The sequence below is a fragment of the Mixophyes fleayi genome, chromosome 7 (assembly GCF_038048845.1).
Source record: "Mixophyes fleayi isolate aMixFle1 chromosome 7, aMixFle1.hap1, whole genome shotgun sequence".
Classification (NCBI taxonomy): domain Eukaryota; kingdom Metazoa; phylum Chordata; class Amphibia; order Anura; family Limnodynastidae; genus Mixophyes; species Mixophyes fleayi.
In genome coordinates this window covers 94,813,675-94,839,000 of record NC_134408.1, presented here as the reverse complement: position 1 = coordinate 94,839,000, position 25,326 = coordinate 94,813,675, and the positions used below count along the sequence as shown (strand labels likewise).

Here is a 25,326-nt window from a genome sequence, read left to right as displayed (position 1 = left end):
TGCCACTCTCTCGAAGGTTCTCAACCTAAACAACACAGAACTGGATCAGTTGGCAGACTTCCTTGGGCACGACATCAGGGTGTATCAGCAGTATTACTGCCTCCCAGAAGATACCCTCCAACTCGCCAAGATCCGCAAACTGTTAATGGCTCTCGAGAGTGGCAGGCTGGCTGAATTCAAAGCCAAGAATTTGGATGAGATGCACATTGATCCGTACGGTAAGTGGAAAATCTGGTGTGTGATGTATGCTTTTGACTCTTACCTCAGTCATTTACATATCTGTTTCTTTTCAGAATGGTCCAGCTACAGAGCGACATGTCAGATGATGAGCAATCCCCCGTGACAGAGGGACAAGTGGCCAAGCGTTTAGTCAACACTTCCATGTCAGAAGAGAGGCGGTGTATGGACCTGGCAACACGGGACCAGCGCCCAGCCATGACTTCCACAAGTCGGTGTAGCACACAATTTTGCTAGGCAGAAGAACTTTGCCTTCTCTGTATTTTGCGGAGCCATAATGGACCACTCTTCTTCCAGGCTGGGGAGAAACACCTGATGAGGTTTATACAGACATGCCGGGTGCCCGGAAAGCGAGACTGTGCTGCGTGCCTCATAGCTTAACCATCCATACTCAAAGATCGGAACTGGTCGGGTGTGAAATTCTACATAAAGAACCACATAACAGCTTTAAAGAGGGATCAAACTTGTTGAAATGGTGCAAAGTGGTTGAACAGGACTGTAGCCTCCATGGCTAGGTATCGGTGTAAGCGGGCATACGGTTGTCCTCAGACTGCCAGAATACACCAAACTTTACCTACCATTGTTATTATTTGTTAATTTATTTATGCAGGAATGTGGATGTCCTCAGACAGTCAAAATACATGACACTTTACCCATCTTGCAGTCCATGTCAGTACTTTATGCAAAGTCAAAGTGTAAATCTCATGTGGTAACAAACCGCTCCTACACATACCCCTATCATTGTTCTGTTGACAGGGCATTAGGAAAGGGGTGTCCCTACACGCCATGTTCCACACATGGGTCTTCACGATGCAATAAAAACAAGTGTGTGTGTGTGTGTGTGTGTGTGTGTGTGTGTTTTCTGCTGGTTTTTCTGATATTCATCTAGATTTTGATTTTGCAGCTGTTTCCTTGCAGGTATTAATTGTTGCCAAAAAAGAAAATATGTTTCCATAAATGCTCCATGGAAAATTTTTTACACAAAATATGGGCGATTAGAGAAGCACACCCCAACATTTATTCAGTTCTTTCTCTTGTGTAGGACAGATGCTTGGACACATGGCAGAGCCCAAAATCAATGGGAAGCACTTTAAGCCTGATTCATAAAGGCACGCAAAAAGAACGTATTATGCGTCTTTTTAAAAACACACATAAATCTGGCATATGCGCATTCGTATTCAACAAGTAGTGGATGTAAAGATACCTCTGTTGATGAATACAGGTCTAGGTGCGCTCTGCTCTAACAGAGAATACGGCCAATACATAATATGGAATATCAAGTTCCAAAAGAAAGCACAGAAAAAAACAGATACTATTCAATTAATATCAGATGTTAATAATACAGTCATTAATGCAAAACATTAAAAAATGTAATAAGTTTTTTCCTTCTATAAAATACATTTATTAGGATGTTATTAATTTCTACTATACATAAAATGCATTTTTACAGTTGCTGCTGATTGCAAACAGATGTTCGAGCATGCTTACGTTTCAGTCATCACTATCACTCTGCACTTACCCTGTAGCTGGTTCAAGTGATCCGACAGAAAAACACATGTTATTGAGATGCCCAAAGCTTGAATCAGACACTGCTGCACACTCGAGCTTGGCACACCCTTACATTGACTATGTGCATACGCCGAGTCCTCTCCCCATTTCACCCATGAAATTGTAGCCTGTAGCAAGGGTCCTTTGTACTCGAAGATGAATTGCATGTTGCTGATTTCTCTCTGGCATATGGCTTGTTTGTGGGCATGCGCAGTGCGATTTTACCCAAAATATGGCACTTGTCTTAATGAATCAGGCTCTCTGTGGCTCTCCTTGTTGACTCCACTGCTGTACACCTGTGGCTCTTGCATCCCACTGCTGGTGCTTGCACTTGTTGGATGTCCTCCTTACGTTTTGCTGGAAGTATTTGCACTCCTCTCACCAGCAGTCTGTTCCACAGTCCTGTGCGCCTCCTGCTAGTTCTAGTCCTCATTGCTGGTGGTTCTTCATAGTCTGAGTTAGAGATGACCAATAATGTGTGACTACCCTCTACTGAGTCATGCCCTGAGCCTGAGCTGCTCCCACTGCTGCTGTCATCAGACAGGTGATAGTTTCATATGCCTACTAGGCAGTATATCCTCCTTGTGCCATATTGTACAGTTATGTTACTAGTATCATGTAACTGCTAAACAAACAACACCATAACATTAAAATAACCTAATCATAAAGCTAAATAAGTATGCTAAAAATTACTAGGCAATAAATATTAAACTAAGTTTGTATCAGTAAATATCTAATTGGAACAAGTTAACACTATTCGAAACGTTTTGTTCTTGTTTAAATAAATAGCTACTTAATAATTTATTCCTTTCCCTATCTGACTGTATTATAGCATTTCATAAATTGCAACTTGAACAGTAACAATTAAATCTAAACTTAACACTAAATACTAAAATTAAATGTATAAAACTACTTAAAAAACAAATAACTGCTAACTTATAATCTGTCATTATCTAAAGTCAACCCTTAAGCACTAATAACACCCCTCAGAATACTAATAACTAGCTTAAAGAGAGTAATAGGCCGAGAGACCAGTCTCTTATACCATAGTTATTAGGGAAAGGATAGGGTAATAATAAACAATTCTTTTTTAACTGTTATTGGGGTTTTTTTTTTTTTTAACTTTGTAACACTGTTTGTTACCATTTATAGACAAAATGGCTTAGAGGACGGAGAGAGGGCTGGCCACAGAACTTTATAAATAAGTTACTATGATACTGCAGCAGGCTATTATAGTGATCAAATGACTAGGGACTATACTGATCATGTTTATTTACAGTGGGTGTGCTTAACTCTGAGCTTGTTAAAGTTGTTTTTAACGATCATACAACTTGAATGTGTTGGGTTGCACATGACTTAATTCAGCTTTTACAATAAACCATGTTTCATCTATCTGGCTTCCTTTAGCTCTACGAGACAGAGTCGTTTAATTCTGGAGTTTTTAGATATGATGCATTTCAGCAATGTGCTCTTAGGGAAAATGTGTGGTATATCTAAAGGCAATGAAAATAAAATGTACAGTATATAATGATGTGGGTGGAAGAAAAAGGCCAGAAAGTAAAAACATGTTTTTAGTAAAAGTTCAGGAGCACATACAGAAATCAATAAAGTTGTCAGCAGGCTGAAAAGCGTTTTAATAATGTTTCTACAAACTGGTTGCCAAAATAAGCATACTTCCCCCAAAATACATTGTTCACCATTAGGTGGAATTATGAACTCTTCAGATAGGGGTGCACATGACACAAAAATCTTACTGTACCAGCTTGCCAGTTAACATTAGTCTATGCTGGTGTTATTGTTTACATGCTCTAATTGGCAAGTTTTATGTACCTCCCACATCAAAATTTCTGAGCTTAAATACTTTGTACTGTTACTATCAATCTAATGTTCTAACTGGCAAAATTGTTTGCTTGTCTCGTCAGTAGTTATGAAACTTGAATGCAATAGGTGGTATAGATATGATCATAAACAAAAACACATGAAAAAAAGGCAAGGTTTGATCTGTAAATGGCTTATCAGAAAGCAACCATTTTACTTTTTTTTCCAGGGGAGCAGGATGTATATTTATAGAAATGCTTCAGGGATACCCAGCATTCTCTGGGGTTTCAGATGTCTTTGAACAACTTGAGAAGATCTGGTCGGTAAGTGGACAATGATTTTTTAAAATCTATTACTAGATAAGGAAATTTTTGTATGCTCTTTTGAGATGGAAAAAGATTTAGAATACAACATACTCTTCTTATGAGCACATTTGTGGGTACCTAGTCTAATACCCTCTCCCTGCCTCACCTAGTGTCAGAGCTCCATTACTCCAATCTTCACCTCATCAAATTTATATAACAAATAAATGTATTCGAGCAATCATTGTAATTTATCATTATTTTTTATGCTATTAACACAATGGAGGAAATTAAATTTGGCGTGAGGTGACGCTATGGGTCTGCAGAACAGTCCATTGTTTTTTTTTTTATTAAAATCTCTGCTCCTTTTCACTATTTCATACTATATAAATCGCTATCCCCATGCCCCACATTCTGGAAGCAGTTATATGAAATGATGTGGTTACTGTAAGACACACAACACCCCCAGTTTAAATGCTCTGACATAGACTGGGATGTTAGCAAGAAAGAGAGTACAAAATTAAAGAGAAAATACTAATAAAATGTAAAAGAAAAAAGGAATAAAAAGTGCAACAATAAAAGTCAAAGACCAACAACCGTTTTTTACCTATAAATATAAAACATATATTCATAAATAATAATAATTCAAACATTTAAATAAAATATAAATCCATCAATAGTTTGCTAAATATTATACCCTGATGATGCCACACTGTGTAGTGAAGCCCTATTCTCGGGCTGTAGTCAAAATGTTAACAATGTTAACAATGAACATGTTGATAATCAGAATGTCGAAATGTTTGGTTGAACGGGTTTAAATGTTGACATAAACCATTAAATTTAACTGGCAGTACTACCGGCAATACAGTAAAAATATATAAATAAATAAATGGAAGTAGACGGAAAAAAAGCATGCCCCCTTTCCCCCTTCTAAACAGCTGGACCAAGCCTTGTGCTGCAAGCCTTCGCTGGTACTAGCAAAATTTTTTGGGGGAAAAAACGTGGGGTCTCTCCCAGTTTTACTATTAGTAGCACTAGACAGAGTTCCCCCTGCCATAATGATGAACCAGCCCCATGCTGGTCAGCACAGGGCTAGATTCCCTGGGGTGATCAGGTCTGCAAAAATAAAGGCAGACCTATCCCACTAGGGATACGCAGCCCCATGATGAAAGCACTAGAGCTTTTCCCACACCCCCGGGCGATGGGTATGAGGTAATATAAGAAACGCTTTAATAGCAGAAAAACATTTTATTCCTGGTGTACTACAAACACCACCATGCCGTACACTTAAGTCTGGGCATGCTGTGTTTGCCAGGACCTGCTGGCATTTGTGGTTTTCCAAGTACCAGCATGCCCTGGCAGTCGTGGGTATCTTGGTGCTTGTAGTACCCAGCCACTTGCCCAGGCCACAGGTTTTTTTTTTGCTTTTTTTGGGGGGGTTGGGGGTTATGTTTATTTATGTTATTGTTTTTATTGTATTGCCTTCGGTATTGGTAACCGGCTGGCGGTATTGCCGGATTAAATTTAATGCTTTATGCTGACATTGTGACTGTCGACTTTTCAACCTGTCAACATTCACAATGTCGACATTTGACCCTAATAAACATGTCAATGTTCTGAATGTTAACATTATGGTGTTAACATTCTCAATGTCAACATTTCTTACCCAAACCCTCTTCTCCTATCCTGAAACTGCATTTCCTAACAAAGGCATGTAAACAAAACTTTTTTTTGTAACTTGGAAAATATAATGCAATAAAATACATTTTGGAAATGTTTAAAGTAATTTAGAACCTTTTATTTAACCATGTACATTATCTAAACATGTTTTAAATACATTTTACAGTCTTCTGTTTAAGCAAAAGCTGTAAGCTCTGGGCAGTTAGAGATTTAGAAAATCACCCCCAAAAAATGCAACTGCTGCAGTATTATATACATGGTAGACGTACTATGTGATTTTAGAATTGTTAGTTTTATTATTTACTTATAAAGTAACAAATCTACAGCACTGTACAATTAATAAATTGCAAATAGTGACAGATATATACATACTAACTTGCACTGACAAACTGACACTTGTCTCTGTGTATATTATATATACTGTGTACAAAACCCTGCATGTCCCTCTGTACTGCAAAATAAAAAACAAAAGTGCTGCGATGGTACATCAGTACTTAGAGGTGTCTGGTAATACACAGGAACTTTTGGATTCAAAGCTATCTACCAGGTTTAATATTACCCACAACAGAGGCGCAGGGTGTAGCATGGAGTTGGTCTTCTCTAGGAACCCCCATAAGGAGGTATGTTCATTGCTGTTAGCACCAATCTAATCGCTGCCCTCCATACAGTTATCAGGTGAGAATGGCGGATAAATGATGATGATATCAGGAACATACTGGATAGATGATGATTTCAGTAACACATTGGAAAGTCGATGATACTAGGAACACACTGGATAGATGATGATATCAAGAAAACACTAGATAGATGATGATTTCAATAACACAATGGAGAGATGATGATACCAGAAACACATTGGATAGATGATGATTTTGGTAACACAATGGTTAGATGATGTTACTAGGAACACACTGAATAGATGATGATGTCAGAAACACACTTGATAGATGATGATGTCAGGAACACACTAGATAGATAATGATTTCAGTAAAACAATCGATAAATGGTGATGTCAGAAACACACTGGATAGATGATGATACTAGGAACACAATGGATAGATCAGGGGTAGGCAACCTGCGGCTCTCCAGATGTTGTGAATCTACAAGTCACAGCATGCTTTGCCAGTAGATAACCAGCAGATAGGTGGCAAGGCATACTGGGATTTGTAGTTTCACAACACCTGGAGAGCTGCAGGTTGCCTACCCCTGGGATAGATGATGATACTAGGAACCCACTGGATAGATGATGATGTCGGGAACACCCTGGATAGATGATGATGTCAGGAACACACTGGATAGATGATGATGTGAGGAACACACTGGATAGATGATGATACCAGTAACACGCTGGATAGATGATGATATCAAATCACTCTGATTAGATGATGATATCAGGATAGGCTTCCTTTCCCTACAGAATCCTTTTTAAACTCCTCACCCTCACCTACAAGGCACTCTCCGGCTCCACTGCCCCTTACATCTCCATCCTCCTCCAACTCACACCCAGTCACGACAGCTGTGTTCGGCCAATGACCGTCGCCTCTCCTCCACTCTGATCACATCATCCCACTCCAAAATCCAAGATTTCTCCCGGACTACCCCCCTCCACTGGAATGAACTCCCACACTCCATCTGTCTCCTAATTTATGCACCTTTCAATGGGCACTTAATACTCACCTCTTCCTCAAAGCCTACCAGCTATGCACCTAACCTGCTCTCCATTCCTGACTTTCTCACTTATCTTCCCCTACGCTGCCACTCGCTTCTTATGCATATGTTCCCCTCTTACTCTCCATTGTGACTCCTGTCTGTTTCCCCTCTGTCACTCACCGGACCGTGAGTGCCTCTTCCCGGACATTTAGGAACCGTGGTCGTCCACCATCCTGAGGATCTGCGCATGCGCAGCCCTTTTCTATACTTCAGTGTATACCCCTTTAACTCAATTGGCAGATCAGGCAACCTCCCTATATTAAGCACCTGTGGTCAACACCACGTTGCCTGATCTTGGAGTCTCATTCCTCATGAGTCTCTGAAGGTGTTCCTGTATTTCTCGTGTATTCAGCGCTGCTGATTCCTGTGGTTTCCAAGCCACTTCTATTCCTGTGGTTCCCATACCACTTCTACCATCAACTGTATCATCAGGACTGTTTGCTGATTCCTATCCGCTGCCTCCGTGCACTACAGTCTTCTATACCACTTCTACTACTGTGGTTCCCATACCACTTCCACCATTAACTGTATCATCATGACTGGCTGATTCCTATCTGCTGCCTCCGTGCACTACAGTCTTCTAAACCACTTCAACGTTATTTTATATCAATGTGACTGTTTGCTCATTGCTATCCGCTGCCTCCGTGCACTCCAGCTTTTACTTCACTCACCTGCTTCTCATCAAGTCTGTTTGCTGATTTCTATCCGCTGCCTCCGTGCACTACAGTCTCCTGCTTGCAACTCGCCTGTGTTCATCATCGTGACTGCCAGCTGACTTCTATCCGCTGCCTCCGTGCACTACAGTCTCCTGCTTGCAACTCGCCTGTGTTCATCATCGTGACTGCCAGCTGACTACTATCCGCTGCCTCCGTGCACTACAGTCTCCTGCTTGCAACTCGCCTGTGTTCAACATCGTGACTGCCAGCTGATTACTATCCGCTGCCTCCGTGCACTACAGTCTCATCTCATCTTTGCTGTGACTTCCTCGAGACTGCCGCTTTCATTACCATCTGCTACACTTCGTGATCTACAGCTCCTGCCCTGCGCTGCACTCCTGTTTCCCATCGCTGTTGGTTCCTGTGGTTGCTACTGGTTACCTCCGTGTGCCGCTGAGTCCTGCCGCTGTGGTCAGCGCTATCGTCCATCTCCTGCTGATCCACTCTCCACGCCTTCACGTGTTCCACTGGTCTCTACCCTCCTGTCAGCATTGGATTTGTATCTCATCTACTACCCTCTGCTGGATCATCTCCATTCGCCTGGGTCCCTTATGAGTCCAGTCCCACGTGTTGCTGACTCCTGTGGATGCGTGTCCCTGTCGGTCTACTCACCTGTGCGCTGCACCTGCTAGACCGCTGCCTCACCTATCCAGGGACTTCCTATCCAGTCGGTCTCCAGCCGCTCAGGTACCGCTGCAATCCCATCTGACTGCTACTGCTGAACCACGGTATGCATACTTCTCATTGACTGTGCTGTGTATTGCATATCTTGCTGGACTGTGTTTGGTTCTCTCTGGAGTTTGCTATCCGCTGAGTCTATTGCCATCATTGACTGTGTTATCATTGTGCTGGACTACTTCAAGAGACTTTCTAGATTGCAGACCTGCTCAGTCATTTATATCCATATATATATCTATATTGTGCATATTACTGTGGATCGTGTATAAGGTGCCTGTGTATATCCTGTGTTGCAGTCTTCCCCTGTGCACCTCCTCACATATATATTCAGTGGTACAACTTGCTGATGTCAGACCACTGATCCCTGTTTCCGGTATCACCTGTTCCATCATCCTCTCACATAGCAGTGGTACAACTTGCTACCGCAGACCACTGACTACCTGGATACCTCCACTTGGATTCCATTCCTTCACTCAGACAGCGGTGCAACTTGCTACCCGCAGACCGCTGACTCTCATCACCTCCTTGTTTCTGTTGGACATTCCTCCTCACTATAGCAGTGGTACAACTTGCTATCGCAGACCACTGACTACCTCCACGTGTCCTTGTCCATACAGTTCCTTGTGTATTATTACCTCATTATTACCAGTGTTGCTAGTCATAGACTTTCCTGAGCATCTCATCGGCCATCATTTCATGTTCCGTGATCACCCAGCTACCAGAGTACTCTATTACCATCTACATTGCTCTGGTAAGCCTACCATCTGGTGATCCCTGGGTAAAGACTCCTAGTGCCCGTGACAGTAAGATCAGGCCATGACAGACCCAGATGCGGAACCTACCGCCAAAGAGATGCTGCAACATCTGGTTAGCCGTGTGGAACAACAGGATGCCCGCCAACAGCTGTTACTTCAGTGTTATCAGTCATTAACCTCCCAAGGAACATCTGGACAGACTGTGACAGCTACTACTGAAGCTCCTGTGCTTTCCTCCGTTTCCCCATTGCCATCCCAGGTGTCTACAGCTTCCACGCTTCACCTGCCTACTCCGTCAAAGTACGATGGAGACCCCAAAACTTGTAGGGGTTTCCTTAACCAATGTTCAGTCCATTTTGAGCTCCAACCTCAAAATTTTTCTACCCATCGTTCCAGAGTGGCCTATCTTATCTCTTTGTTTTCAGGACAAGCCCTGGCTTGGGCCTCCCCTCTGTGGGAGAGGAACGATCCAATATTACAAGATAGTGCCAAATTCATTTCTACATTTCGAAGTGTGTTCGATGAACCAGGTCGTGTGACCTCCGCTGCTTCCAGCATCCTCCGTCTGCGACAAGGATCTCATACTGTAGGCCAGTACGTCATTCAATTTAGGATCTTAGCCTCTGAACTTCAGTGGAACACTGAAGCCCTAGTTGCCGCCTTCTGGCAGGGGCTTTCCGATAAAATTAAAGATGCACTGACTACTCAAGAGCTTCCTTCGTCACTTGAAGATTTGATCTCTCTATGCCATCGTGTTGATATGAGATTTCGTGAAAGAGAGGCTGAGAGAACGACTTCTGCTAAAGCACCTCTTCGCTCTAACCCTCAATTTCGTCCAGTGTCACCTGCTGTGATTCCCATGGAGATAGGACGTTCCAAGTTATCTTCTGAGGAGAGGAAACGAAGAGTCAAGAATAGACTCTGTATCTATTGTGCTGATTCCACTCATGTCCTCAGCTCCTGCCCTAAAAGATCGGGAAATGCCAGGCCCTAACTAGTTCTGGAGAGGTGAAGTTAGGGTCCCTGGAGTCCTCTCCATCGTCTATGAAATCTAAAGTCTGCGCTTTTGATGTGACTATTTCCTTTGCTACCAAAACCTTTGAGTCACAGGCATTGATTGATTCCGGAGCAGCAGGAAATTTTATTTCCAAATCGTTAGTAAATCAATGGTCTCTACCAGTGATTACCTTAAAAACTCCCATTACTGTGACGGCTATCGATGGATCACGTCTCATCAACGGTCTCATCACCCAGAGTACGTCTCCAGTAACCCTTCAGATTGGTGCTCTGCATCATGAAGAGATATCGTTTTTAATTCTTCCTGTGACGACAAGTCCGATTGTCCTAGGCCTTCCATGGCTTCAGTGTCACTCTCCCCAGATTGACTGGCGCACCCCTCAAGTCACGTCTTGGGGGTCTGAATGTCACCATCATTGCCTTTCCCAAGTCATTCCTCTCAAGGTACAGCAAGCTTCCGTCTCAGCTATTTCACTGGGACTCCCTCCTCAATATGCTTCATTTACCGATGTTTTTGATAAAGCTCAGTCTGAACGTCTTCCTCCTCATCGTTCTTGGGATTGTCCGATTGATCTTCTTCCTGGCAAGACTCCTCCCAGGGGCCGGGTCTATCCACTCTCGTTACCTGAAACTCAAGCTACATCTGAATATATACGGGAGAACCTCCAGCGTGGGTTCATTCGACCTTCCACCTCGCCCGCTGGTGCTGGGTTCTTCTTTGTCAAAAAGAAGGATGGATCATTACGCCCTTGTATAGATTTTCGTGGACTCAATGCCATTACTATCAAGAATCGGTATCCCATTCCGTTGATTACTGAGCTATTTGATCGCATCAAGGGAGCCCGTATTTTTACTAAGTTGGATCTTCGTGGTGCCTACAATTTAATCAGAATCCGTTCCGGTGACGAATGGAAGACAGCGTTTAACACCAGAGACGGGCATTACGAATATCTGGTAATGCCTTTCGGGCTATGTAATGCCCCCGCTGTTTTTCAGGGCTTCATCAATGAGATTTTTCGGGACTTATTATATGTATGTGTCGTCGTCTACCTGGACGACATATTGATTTTTTCACAGGACCTGCCTTCTCACCACCAACATGTGGCAGAAGTCCTCTCCAGGCTACGGAAAAATTCATTGTTCTGTAAATTAGAAAAATGTTCATTCGAATTACCCCAGATTCCATTCTTGGGGTATATTGTTTCCGGAGTTGGTCTGAAGATGGATCCTGACAAAGTAAATGCTGTACTACATTGGCCCCAGCCAACTACTCTTCGTGCGATCCAGCGTTTTTTAGGTTTTGCCAATTACTATAGACGCTTCATTCAAGACTTTTCTTCCATTGCATCTCCTATTGTGGCCCTGACTCGAAAAGGGGCTAATCCTAAGCAATGGTCAACTGAGGCTATTCAAGCCTTTCAAACATTAAAAGAGTCCTTCTCTTCGGCTCCAATCCTTCGTCAGCCTGATGTGACACTCCCCTTCTTCCTAGAAGTAGATGCCTCTAATGTGGGCTTAGGAGCTATTCTCTCCCAACGCTCGGAACAGCAAAAATTCCACCCTTGTGCCTTCTATTCTCGGGGTCTCCTACCCGCAGAGAAGAATTATACCATCGGAGACAAGGAATTACTGGCTATCAAAGCCGCATTAGAGGAATGGAGATACTTGTTGGAGGGAGCTCGCCATCCGGTGACGATCTTCACGGATCATAAGAACTTGTCATATCTCCAGTCTGCCCAATGCTTGAATCCTCGTCAAGCAAGATGGTCTCTTTTCTTTTCCCGTTTTGAATTAATAATTACCTTCAAACCAGCTGCCAAGAACAAAAAAGCTGATGCCTTATCTAGAGCCTTTGTTACGTCCTCTGATATAGAAGAGGTTTCCAACCATACCATTCTTGACCCCAAATGTGTCTCACTGGCTGCTTCATCCACCAAAACGCTACCATTTGGGAAGACCCTCGTGCCTCCTACTCTAAGGAGGAAAATCCTTTCGTGGTTCCATGCCTCTCGTTTTTCTGGACACGCCGGTGAACACAAGACTTTTGAGATCCTCTCTCGAAGTTACTGGTGGCCTTCAATGAGGAGAGACGTCAAAGAGTTCATTGCTTCCTGTGAATTATGTTCGCAATTCAAATCCTCCCGCAGAACCCCAGCAGGGTTGCTGCGACCACTACCCATTCCGTCCAAACCATGGACCCATATTAGTATGGATTTCGTTACTGACTTACCACCTAGTAAGAACCATAACACTATTTGGGTGGTAGTGGACAGATTTTCGAAGATGGCTCATTTCATCCCTCTGTCTGGTTTGCCTTCCTCGTCTATCCTGGCTGAACATTTCATTAAAGAGATCTTCCGTATCCATGGATGTCCATCTGAGATTGTGTCTGATAGAGGAGTACAATTCGTGTCCAGATTCTGGCGAGCCCTTTGTAAAACCTTGGGCATACGATTAGCACTCTCATCTTCTTACCATCCGCAATCCAATGGACAAACCGAACGTGTCAATCAAGAGCTTGAGACTTTTATAAGGATATTTTCATCAGCCAATCAAGACAACTGGGTAGAGTTACTCCCTTGGGCTGAGTTCGCCCATAACAACATGTACCATGAGTCATCATCCAAAACTCCATTTTTTGTGGTCTACGGTCACCATCCGTCTTTTCCGGAATTTCCTGCCCTCCCGCCCACCCAAGTTCCTGCGGTGGAAACTGTTTGTCAGACCTTTAAAAATATCTGGTCTCAGGTCAGAACCTGTTTAAAGAAGACATCTGTCAAATATAAATCTTTCGCTGATAAGAAGAGGCGGGCTATTCCACCACTAAAAATTGGAGATCGTGTCTGGTTATCCACAAAAAATATTCGTTTGAAGGTTCCATCCATGAAATTCGCCCCTCGTTTTATTGGTCCATATAGGATCATTCAAGTTATCAATCCAGTATGTGTGAAACTCCTTCTTCCTAAGAGTCTTCGGATTTCTAATGCCTTCCATGTATCTTTGCTCAAACCTCTTATTATCAACCGTTTTTCAACTCCTCCCTCAGCTCCGCAGCCAGTTCAAGTTCATCAGGAGGAGGATTTTGAGATTACCGAGGTACTAGATGCAAAAATTTCGCGAGGAGTCCTCCACTTCCTCGTTCATTGGAAGGGCTTTGGTCCTGAGGAGCGCTCTTGGATCAAAGCTGAAGATCTTAATGCTCCTGCCCTTTTGAAGAAGTTTTACTCCAAAAATCCGGACAAGCCCGGTTCCAGGCGTTCTGTGCCCACCTTTAAAAGGGGGGGTACTGTCACTCACCGGACCGTGAGTGCCTCTTCCCGGACATTTAGGAACCGTGGTCGTCCACCATCCTGAGGATCTGCGCATGCGCAGCCCTTTTCTATACTTCAGTGTATACCCCTTTAACTCAATTGGCAGATCAGGCAACCTCCCTATATTAAGCACCTGTGGTCAACACCACGTTGCCTGATCTTGGAGTCTCATTCCTCATGAGTCTCTGAAGGTGTTCCTGTATTTCTCGTGTATTCAGCGCTGCTGATTCCTGTGGTTTCCAAGCCACTTCTATTCCTGTGGTTCCCATACCACTTCTACCATCAACTGTATCATCAGGACTGTTTGCTGATTCCTATCCGCTGCCTCCGTGCACTACAGTCTTCTATACCACTTCTACTACTGTGGTTCCCATACCACTTCCACCATTAACTGTATCATCATGACTGGCTGATTCCTATCTGCTGCCTCCGTGCACTACAGTCTTCTAAACCACTTCAACGTTATTTTATATCAATGTGACTGTTTGCTCAATGCTATCCGCTGCCTCCGTGCACTCCAGCTTTTACTTCACTCACCTGCTTCTCATCAAGTCTGTTTGCTGATTTCTATCCGCTGCCTCCGTGCACTACAGTCTCCTGCTTGCAACTCGCCTGTGTTCATCATCGTGACTGCCAGCTGACTTCTATCCGCTGCCTCCGTGCACTACAGTCTCCTGCTTGCAACTCGCCTGTGTTCATCATCGTGACTGCCAGCTGACTACTATCCGCTGCCTCCGTGCACTACAGTCTCCTGCTTGCAACTCGCCTGTGTTCAACATCGTGACTGCCAGCTGATTACTATCCGCTGCCTCCGTGCACTACAGTCTCATCTCATCTTTGCTGTGACTTCCTCGAGACTGCCGCTTTCATTACCATCTGCTACACTTCGTGATCTACAGCTCCTGCCCTGCGCTGCACTCCTGTTTCCCATCGCTGTTGGTTCCTGTGGTTGCTACTGGTTACCTCCGTGTGCCGCTGAGTCCTGCCGCTGTGGTCAGCGCTATCGTCCATCTCCTGCTGATCCACTCTCCACGCCTTCACGTGTTCCACTGGTCTCTACCCTCCTGTCAGCATTGGATTTGTATCTCATCTACTACCCTCTGCTGGATCATCTCCATTCGCCTGGGTCCCTTATGAGTCCAGTCCCACGTGTTGCTGACTCCTGTGGATGCGTGTCCCTGTCGGTCTACTCACCTGTGCGCTGCACCTGCTAGACCGCTGCCTCACCTATCCAGGGACTTCCTATCCAGTCGGTCTCCAGCCGCTCAGGTACCGCTGCAATCCCATCTGACTGCTACTGCTGAACCACGGTATGCATACTTCTCATTGACTGTGCTGTGTATTGCATATCTTGCTGGACTGTGTTTGGTTCTCTCTGGAGTTTGCTATCCGCTGAGTCTATTGCCATCATTGACTGTGTTATCATTGTGCTGGACTACTTCAAGAGACTTTCTAGATTGCAGACCTGCTCAGTCATTTATATCCATATATATATCTATATTGTGCATATTACTGTGGATCGTGTATAAGGTGCCTGTGTATATCCTGTGTTGCAGTCTTCCCCTGTGCACCTCCTCACATATATATTCAGTGGTACAACTTGCTGATGTCAGACCACTGATCCCTGTTTCCGGTATCACCTGTTCCATCATCCTCTCACATAGCAGTGGTACAACTTGCTACCGCAGACCACTGACTACCTGGATACCTCCACTTGGATTCCATTCCTTCACTCAGACAGCGGTGCAACTTGCTACCCGCAGACCGCTGACTCTCATCACCTCCTTGTTTCTGTTGGACATTCCTCCTCACTATAGCAGTGGTACAACTTGCTATCGCAGACCACTGACTACCTCCACGTGTCCTTGTCCATACAGTTCCTTGTGTATTATTACCTCATTATTACCAGTGTTGCTAGTCATAGACTTTCCTGAGCATCTCATCGGCCATCATTTCATGTTCCGTGATCACCCAGCTACCAGAGTACTCTATTACCATCTACATTGCTCTGGTAAGCCTACCATCTGGTGATCCCTGGGTAAAGACTCCTAGTGCCCGTGACACCCTCCCTTTAGCATGTAAGCTCTCATGAACAGGTCCCTCTTCCTTCCTGTCTCTCTACCTATTCTTCTGTTCCCTCCTCAATGTTTAAGCTATGTTGGGAGCTTCGAAGTACTGGTATTTTTTGTTTTTATTGTTCTATATGGTTCTACCCTGTATGGTCCACTGTCTATACTCTGTTTGGCTCCGTGAATACCTTGCGGCGACCTATAAATAAAGATTAATAATAATAATAAACAGAAACACACTACATAGATAATATCAGGAACATATTGGATGGATGATGATATCAGGAACACACTGGATAGATGATGATGTCAGGAACACACTGGATAGATAATATCAGGAACACACACTGGTGGTAATCGATTACCACAATTCCGACACTGAGAAGACCTACAAATAAAAATTGAATGTAGTAAAAATCGATCTCAATGTAAATAGCATGCTGACTGCAACTTATTCCGAATGAAGATTCTATTAATGTTAATTTAAAGCGGCAATGTTGGGACCCGCAGGTTGTTTAAACACTTAACCAGACATTGCCGCTTTAAATTAACATTAATAGAAGTTGCGATGACATCAAAGTGTAGTGCCAGAGAGGTCTTCATTCGGAATAAGTTACGGTCAGCATGCTGGTGCCGTCGCAGATGTGCAGCGTCGGTTTTCAGATAAGTCAATTTATATTGAAATTGGTTTTTACTACATTCAGTTTTTATTTGTAGGTCTCCTATGTGTCAAATTTTTCACTATCGAAAAACCATACCCAACCCGAACACAATGGATAGATGATGATGTCAGGAACTCATTGGATAGATGATGATGTCAGGAACACACTGGATATATGATGATTTCAGTAACACAATGGATAGATGATGAGAATAGGAACACACTGGATATATGATGATGTCAGGAACACACTGGATAGATGGTGATGTCAGGAACACACTAGATAGATGATGTTACTAGGAACACACTGGATAGATGATGATGTCAGGAACACACTGAACAGATGATGATTTCAGTAACACAATGGATAATGATGATACTAGGTACACACTGGATAGTTCATGATTTCAGTAACACAATGGAGAGATGATGATAGTTGGAACACACTGAATAGATGATTATATCAGGAACACACTGGATAGATGATTATGTCAGGAACAGAATGGATAGATAAGGATTTCAGTAACACACTGGATAGATGATGATGTCAGGAACACAATGGATAGATAATGATACCAGGAACACACTGGATAGATGATGATGTCAGGAACACACTGGATAGATGATGAGAATAGGAACACACTGGATATATGATGTCAGGAACACACTGGATAGATGATGATGTCAGGAACACACTAGATAGATGATGATGTCAGGAACACACCGGATAGATGATGATGTCAGGAACACACTGGATAGATGATGGTTTTAGGGACACACTAGATAGATGATGGTTTCTGTAACACAATGGATAGATGATGATAGTAGGAACACACTAGATAGATGATGATACTAGGAGCACAATGGATAAATGATGGTACCGTAAAGACACTGGATAGATGATTGTAACATGAAGACACTAGATGGATGATGGTACCATGAACACACTGGATAGAAGGTGATGTCAGGAACACACTGGATAGATGATGATTTCAGTAACACAATGGATAGATGATGATACTAGGAACACACTGGATAGATGATGATGCTATTAACACACTGGATAGATGATGATGTCAGGAACACACTGGGTAGATGATGGTATCAGGGACACACTGAATATATGATGATACTAGGAACACCTTAGGTAGATTATGATGTCAGGATGTCAGGAACACACTGGATAGATGATGGTACTGGAAACACACTGGATAGATGATGGTACCATGAACAGACTGGATAGATGATGGTACCATGAACAGACTGGATAGATGATGACACTATAAACAGACTGGATAGATGATGACATTTGGAACACATTAGATAGATGATGATATCAGGAACATACTGGATGGATAATGATATCAGGAACACACTGGATGGATGATGATATCAGGAACACATTGGATAGATTAGGATATCAGGAACATTATGGATAGATGATGATACTAGGAGCACACAAGATAGATGATGATGTCAGGAGCACACTGGGTAGTTGATGAGGTCAGGAACATACTGGATAGATGATGACATCAGGAACACACTGGATAAATGATGATACCAGGAACACACTGGATAAATGATGATATTAGGAGTGTTCTGGATAGATGATGATATCAGGATATGCTTTATTTCCCCTACAGAATCCTTTTCAAACTCCTCACCCTTACATACTAGGCTCTCTCCCACTCCACTGCCCCTTACATCTCCAACCTCCTCCCCGCTCACACTAGTCACATTCCCTGCGTTCGGCCAATGACCGTCACCTCTCCTCCAGTCTGATCACCTCATCCCACTCCTAAATCCAAGATTTGTCCTGGGCTGCCCTTCTCTAAAGGAATGACCTCCCATGCTCCATCCAACTGTCCCCTAATTTATGCACCTTTAAAAGGGCACATAAAACTCACCTCTTCCTCTAAGCCTACCAGCCATCGACCCAACCTGCTCTCCATGCCTGACTTCCTCACCTATCTTCTCCTACGCTGCCACTCACTGCTCATGCGATTGTTCTCCTCTTACTCCCCCATTGTGCCTCCTGTCTGTTTCCTTTCTCTTTAGGTTGTAAGCTCTCACAAGCAGGGCCCTCTTCCTTACAGTCTCTCTACCTATTCTTCCGCTCTTTCCTCAATGTGTAAGTTATGTTGGGAGTTTTGAAGTCCTGGTATTCTTTGTATATTGTTCTGTATGGTTCTACCCTGTATGGTCAACTGTGTGTACTCTGTACGGCCCTGCGAATATCTTGCTGTGCCCTATAAATAAAGATTAATAATAATGATAGTAATAATAATAATAATAATAATAACCAGAGACACACTAGATAGATGATTTTAGGAACATACTGGAAGGAAGGTGATGATATCAGGAACACATTGGATAGATTAGGATATGAGGAACACACTCGATAGATATCAGGAACACTTTGGATAGATGATGATTTCAGGAACACTATGGATAGATAATGATACTAGGAACACACTGGATAGATGATGATGTCAGAAACACACTGGATAGATGATGATATCAGGAACACACTGGATAGATGATGATATCAGGAACACACTAGATAGATGATGATATCAGGAACACACTAGATAGATGATGATACCAGGAACACTCTGGATAGATGATGATGTCAGGAACACACTAGATAGATGATGATGTCAGGAACAACCCGGATAGATGATGATGTCAGCAACACATTGGATAGATGATGATATTAGAAACACATTAGATAGATGATGATTTCAGGAGCACTCTGGATAGATGATATTAGGATATGCTTTCTTTCCCCTACAGAATCCTCCTCCCCACTCACATCTAGTCACGTTTTCTGCGTTCGGCCAATGACCGTCACCTCTCCTCCACTCTGATCACCTCATCCTCCTCCAAAATCCAAGATTTGTCCCGGGCTGCCCCCCTCCACTGGAACGACCTCCCACGCTCCATCCGACTGTCTGCTAATTTATGCACCTTTAAATGGGCACTTAAAACTCACTACTTCCTCTAAGTCTACCAGCCATCCACCTAACCTGCTCTCCATCCCTGACTTCGTGTCACATGGCTCAGGTCTTCGCCAGGGACCCCTGCAAGGGAGTTTGGGCTTTGCCAAGGGAGGCACGCAGGTCGCGGTCCTCAAATGGAGTAATCAGTAAAGTGAGATGGAAGACTAATCAGGCAGTTCGGGTCAAGCCCCACTGGCAACAGCGGTACCGCAGGGAAATCCAAAAGTGAAGTTAACAAGCTGGGTCCAACATAGGTATCAAGATAAGTCAAGGGGGTAAGAGCAAAACTGGTCAGGAACAAGCCGGGCCATCACAGGTATCAATAATGCTGAAAGGTACAAGGAAGCGCTGGAGCAGTGGGACCCAATACTCTGGCACCAGTCTGGTGCCAGAGGCTAGAATATATATAGGGAGCAGAGCCTAATTACCGGCGGCGGTGGTGACGTGAAACACTGCTGCCGGTCTCAGAGTAGTGTCCCTTTGCTGCGCACGTGTGAGCCTGTGTGGCCATCCGGAGGAGGAAGTGCGTCTGGTTACAGAGCAACCAGACGTGAGGGGCAGAGAGGAAGTAGGCATAAATAGGAAAATAATGGCGCTGGAAGAGTAATAACTTCCCAAGTATACTGATGTAAAAATAGATATGTTTAATATATCACATATGACAAATGCAGAAAATAAAAAACATCAACACAAATCAAATAGTTAGAATGATACAGTTCCCCACTTATATTCGTGCTTAGAGAGTAAGCAGGTGCCCATCCCTGTGCAGAAAAGCAGACACGGGGACGGCACCTGACACTTCCTCACCTATCTTCCCCTGCTCCGCCGTTCACTTCTCATGTGATTGTTCCCCTCTTACTCCCCCTTATGCTTCCTTTCTGTTTTCCCTCCCTTTAGGATGTAAGTTCTCACGAGCAAGGCCCTCTTCATTCCTGTCTCTCTACCTATTCTTCTGCTCCTTCCTCAATGTGTAAGCTATGTTGGGAGCTTTGAAGTCCTGGTATTTTTTGTTTATTGTTCTGTAAGGTTCTACCCTGTATGGTTCACTGTTTGTACTCTGTACGGCACTGCAAATACCTTGTGGCGACCTATAAATAAAGATTAATAATAATAATAATAATAATAATAATCAAAAACACACTAGATAGATGATATGAGGAACGTAATGGATTGATGATGATATCAGGAACATACTGTATAGATGATGATGTCAGGAACACACTGGATAGATGATGATATCAGGAGCACACTGGATTGATGATGATATCAGGAGCACACTGGATTGATAATGATTTCAGGAACACAGTGGATAGATGATGATTTCAGGAACACACTGGATAGATGATGATGTCTGGAATACACTGGATAGATGATGGTACCAGGAGAACTCTGGATAGGTGATGATGTTAGGAATGCACTGGATAGATGATGATGTCAGGAACACTTTGGATAGAAGATGATATCAGGAAAACACTGGATAGATGATGTTAAAAGGAACACTCTGGATAGATGATGATATCAGGGACAACCTGGATAAATGATGATATCAAAAACACACTAGATAGATTATATCAGGAACACACTGGATTGATGATGATATCAGGAACACTCTGGAAAGATGGTGATTTCAGGAACACTCTAGATAGATGATGATGTCAGGATTCCCAATATAAAAACCACTGAGAGAGTGCAAATGGAATGAAGTGTTTTTTATTTAACACAGTAAGGGATGCAATAAATGGTAAGGCATCAAATATATTTCAGCAGAGAATGGCAGTTATAGCAAGGATTACTCAGGAATCCAGAGATGAAGAGGCAATGCTGAGAAACCGGAGAAACCACGGGTGTCCGGATACTTGGTTTTCTCTGGAGGCACTAGGCACCAGATGAGTCAGAGTTATCAGAACTGCAGGTTACTTGGGAGGCACGAGGCACCGGTTGAGTCACAGGTGTCAGGACAGCAGGTTACTTGGACTCTGGAGGCATGAGGCAACAAATGTGTCACAGGTAGCAGGACTCCAGGCAGTGGCGGATCCAGGGGGGGCGATCGGGGTGATCGCCCCCCCTAGCAGGGGCTTGCTGCCGGCGGCTGCACAATGTGCAGGTCCGTTCGGCAGTGATAATGTGCTGCCCGGCTGCTCTGATTGTGTTTTAAACACAATCAGAGCAGCGGGCAGCACATTATCACTGCCGAGCGGACCTGCACATACTTTGCAGCCGCCGACAGCCTTAGAAGTTAGAAAGGGGGCGGGGCTTAAATCACCCCTCCCCCCCCCTACATTGCCCGGGGTAGAAAAAATTTCTAGATCCGCCCCTGACTCCAGGTAACTCGGGAGCCATGAGGAGCAGGATGATCAGCAAGCCGAGAAAGTGTAGTGGTCTGTGGAGGCGTTATCACTAGATAGTGAAGTTGACATACAGGGTGCAATAGTCTGCATACCGATACACAGGAGATACTGGAGACAGGATGCAATGGTCTGTGGAGCGTTACCACTAGACAGTGGAGATGACACACAGGGTGCAATAGTCTGCGGACCAATACACAGAAGATACTGGAGACAGGATGCAACGGTCTGCTGAGCATTATCACTAGACAGTGGGGATGACACACAGAGTGCAGTAGTCTTCGGACCGATACACAGGAGATACTGGAGACAGAATGCAATGGTCTGCGGAGCGTTACCACTAGACAGTGGAGATGACACACGGTGCAATGTAATGGAGATACAGGAGCTGGATATGTCACTGAGTGTAGGTGCAGGATTAATAGTGGTGCAGTGGAATGCAGACACCTTAAAGCAGGAGGGTAAAACAAGCCAGGGGTCAAGGCCACATAGTCCAACATACCAGGGATCAGGCAGTAGAGAAGTCACAACAAAGCCAGGTCTGGGTCTTAAAGTGAAGTACAAAACCAGGAAATCAAACAGGATCATAAACTGGAAAACCAGCAGCAGAAAAGGCAACAGATGAACTGAAAAAGGCTGCGGGGACAGGCAAACTTACAGTATATAGGCCAGGGACAGGTGCTAAGCATTCCGGAGTAATGAGCTTAGCTCTGTCAGGTAGAAGAGCCGTCCAAGTACCAAAGTGGCCTCGGTGGAACAGTAGTAATGCAAGCTGGATACATATCAAGCCAATAGTCCAACATTGTTCTTGGCAGACAGGAGCTGCAGAAGGCAGATCATGATAATACCCCCCTCCCCCTTTAAGGGTATATTCGAGATGCCCAAATTTTCAGGCCCAATTAAAAAGTCAGAGTCATAGTCCAAAATTGGGCATGTAGCAGAAGAATCCTCATATAAGGGCGGAAAAGGTACAGAAACCATGCCCAAAGGATTATTATTATTATTATCATTTATTTGTTAGGCGCCACAAGGTGTCTGCAGCGCCGTACATAGTATAAACAGTAAACCATACAGGGTTAAACAGTAGAGAACAGTAAACACAAAGTACCAGTGCTTCAGAAACTCCGGGACAGACAAATGGAGTAAGGACGGAGCAGAAGAACAGGTGTGGAGACACGAGGGAAGAAGTGCCCTGCTCAAACGAGCTTACATCCTAAGGGAGGGTGGACGAAACAGACACAAGAGGGAGCGGTGATACCAAGGGAGAGAGGGAAGAGTGAGCAGAGTAGGTGAGGGGTTAGGTGGATGATTGGTAGGCTTTAAGGAACAGGTGAGTTTTAAGTGCTCGTTTGAATGAGCACAGCATGGGAGCGAGACGGACTGAGCGAGGGAGGTCATTCCAGTGTAGGGGGGCAGCTCGGGTGAAGTCTTGGATTCTGGAGTGGGAAGTGGTAATGAGAGTGGAAGAGAGGCGATGATCAGTGGCAGAGCGCAGGGATCGGGCAGGAGTGTGAATGGTGAGGAGGTCGGAGATGTAGGGGGCAGTAGACTGGGAGAGAGCTTTGTAAGTGGTGGTGAGGAGTTTGAAGAGGATTCTGTAGGGGATGGGGAGCCAGTATAGGGCAAGGCAGAGAGGGGAAGCAGAGGAGGAGCGGCGTGAGAGAAAGATGAGTCGAGCAGCCGCATTGAGTACAGAGCGGAGGGGAGCGAGATGAGAGAGGGGGAGGCCAGTGAGGAGAAGGTTGCAGTAGTCGAGGCGGAAGATGATGAGTGCATGGATGATGGTTTTGGTGGCGTCTTGTGAGAGGAAGGGTCGGATGCGGGCTATGTTGCGAAGTTGGAGTTTACAGGCTTGGGCAAGGGATTGGACATGGGGGGCAAAAGAGAGAGAGGAGTCAAGGGTGACACCCAGGCAACCGAGCTGGGTAACAGAGGAGATGGTGGTGTTGTTAACAACGATAGAGAGGTTGTGGTGGGAGGGGAGTTTGGGGGGAGGAAAGACAATGAATTCAGTTTTGGAGATGTTAATTTTGAGAAAGCGAAAGGACATCCAGGAGGAGATGGCAGAGAGGCAGTCAGATACGCGAGAGTTCCCGAAGCCCCACTCCTCTTCTTCTTTTTACCTCTCTTTTTATGACTCTTAGACAGTTGCAAGAAATGGACTGAAGCAAAAGACAACTTTATGGTTGGGTTAACTGGGGGTAAAGAAGATGGCGTAGGGGAAGTGCTGGAAGCAGGATTGGCAAATGATGGAGCAAATTCTTCAACCACAGCATCCACAAAAAGTTGTAAGTTTGAGAGAATGGGATCTCTGGTTTCAATAAAAGGACTTGCCCATTCAGATGCCTTCACTCTATAATTGGATAGCAAGGATATTACTTGCTTATATTGGTTGTTAAAAATATTGGATACTGAGGGAAAATGGGATAAGCAGAATTTTACAAGCGCACAAAATTGTCCTATGTCCATATTGAAGGGAGGTGGTGAGGATTCAAAAACAAAAGAAGAGTCAGCAGTCTTAGAAACTTTAGATTGGGTAAGAGGAACCTTTGGGGGAAATTTGGATCGAGAACTCGGGTCCCTGACTCGGATGGCAGGAGACTGCTCGGATTGGGTGCACGACTTGGAAGGAGGGCCGGACTGGGCGCATGACTTGGAAGGAGGCTCGGACTGGGCGCATGACTTGGAAGGAGGCTCGGACTGGGCGCATGACTTGGAAGAAGGTCCGGACTGTGAGCATGACTTGAAAGGAGGCTCAGACTGGACAGCACTGTGAAAAGCCTCAGAGCAGACAGCACTGTGAAAAGCCTCAGAGCAGACAGTACTGTGAAAATCCTCAGAGTCGGACAGCACTGTGAGAAGCCTCAGAGAGGACAGCATTGTAAGAAGCCTCAGAGCGAACAACACTAAATGGCAACTCGGGCTGAACCGTATTAAGTGGCAACTCAGGCTTAACCGTACTAAATGGCAACTCGGGCTGAACCATTAATAATGTTTATGGAATGGACTCTAACGGTAGCACCCCCTCTGAAACGGGCTGTAAGGGCAGTGCCCCCACTGGAGCAGGCTGTAAGGTGGCAGTAGCTGGGACCTCAGAGCTGGAAGCAGTGACAGGAACCTCGGAACAGAAGGCAGCGCTTGGACCTTGGAACAGGAGGTGGCTGAAACTGGCACCACAGCACAGGTGGCAGGTACACACTGGATAGTTGATGATATCAAGAATACAGTTTGAATAGTATGAAGGATAGGGATGGGAAGGCAGCAGCCAAGCACCCAATCCAAAATGGCACCAACTGTCAGAAGTGAGCACCGGGGATCCAAAGAGCTGGCTGCCTGACGGAGAGACCCAGAGTTGCACACCACACACCAGTAATAATACCAGAAGATCCGGCGTATGACAAGAGGCTAAGATGTATTACTTGCCAATTTTGGTTCAGAAACTGAAAGAGCAATACTCATTCACTTTTAGGCGTGGAA

The 25,326-nt window shown here is 44.4% G+C and overlaps 1 protein-coding gene across 2 annotated transcripts in view; it reads left to right on the top strand.

Annotated features, from left to right (window-relative positions):
* Positions 1–25,326, top strand: part of CDK15 (cyclin dependent kinase 15) — a 225,588-nt gene that overhangs the window by 111,919 nt on the left and 88,343 nt on the right. For both annotated transcript variants that reach the window (XM_075180145.1, XM_075180144.1), the window contains one exon: positions 3,833–3,926. In XM_075180145.1, coding sequence (XP_075036246.1) covers positions 3,833–3,926 — 94 coding nt within the window. The remainder of the gene's footprint in view (positions 1–3,832; positions 3,927–25,326) is intronic.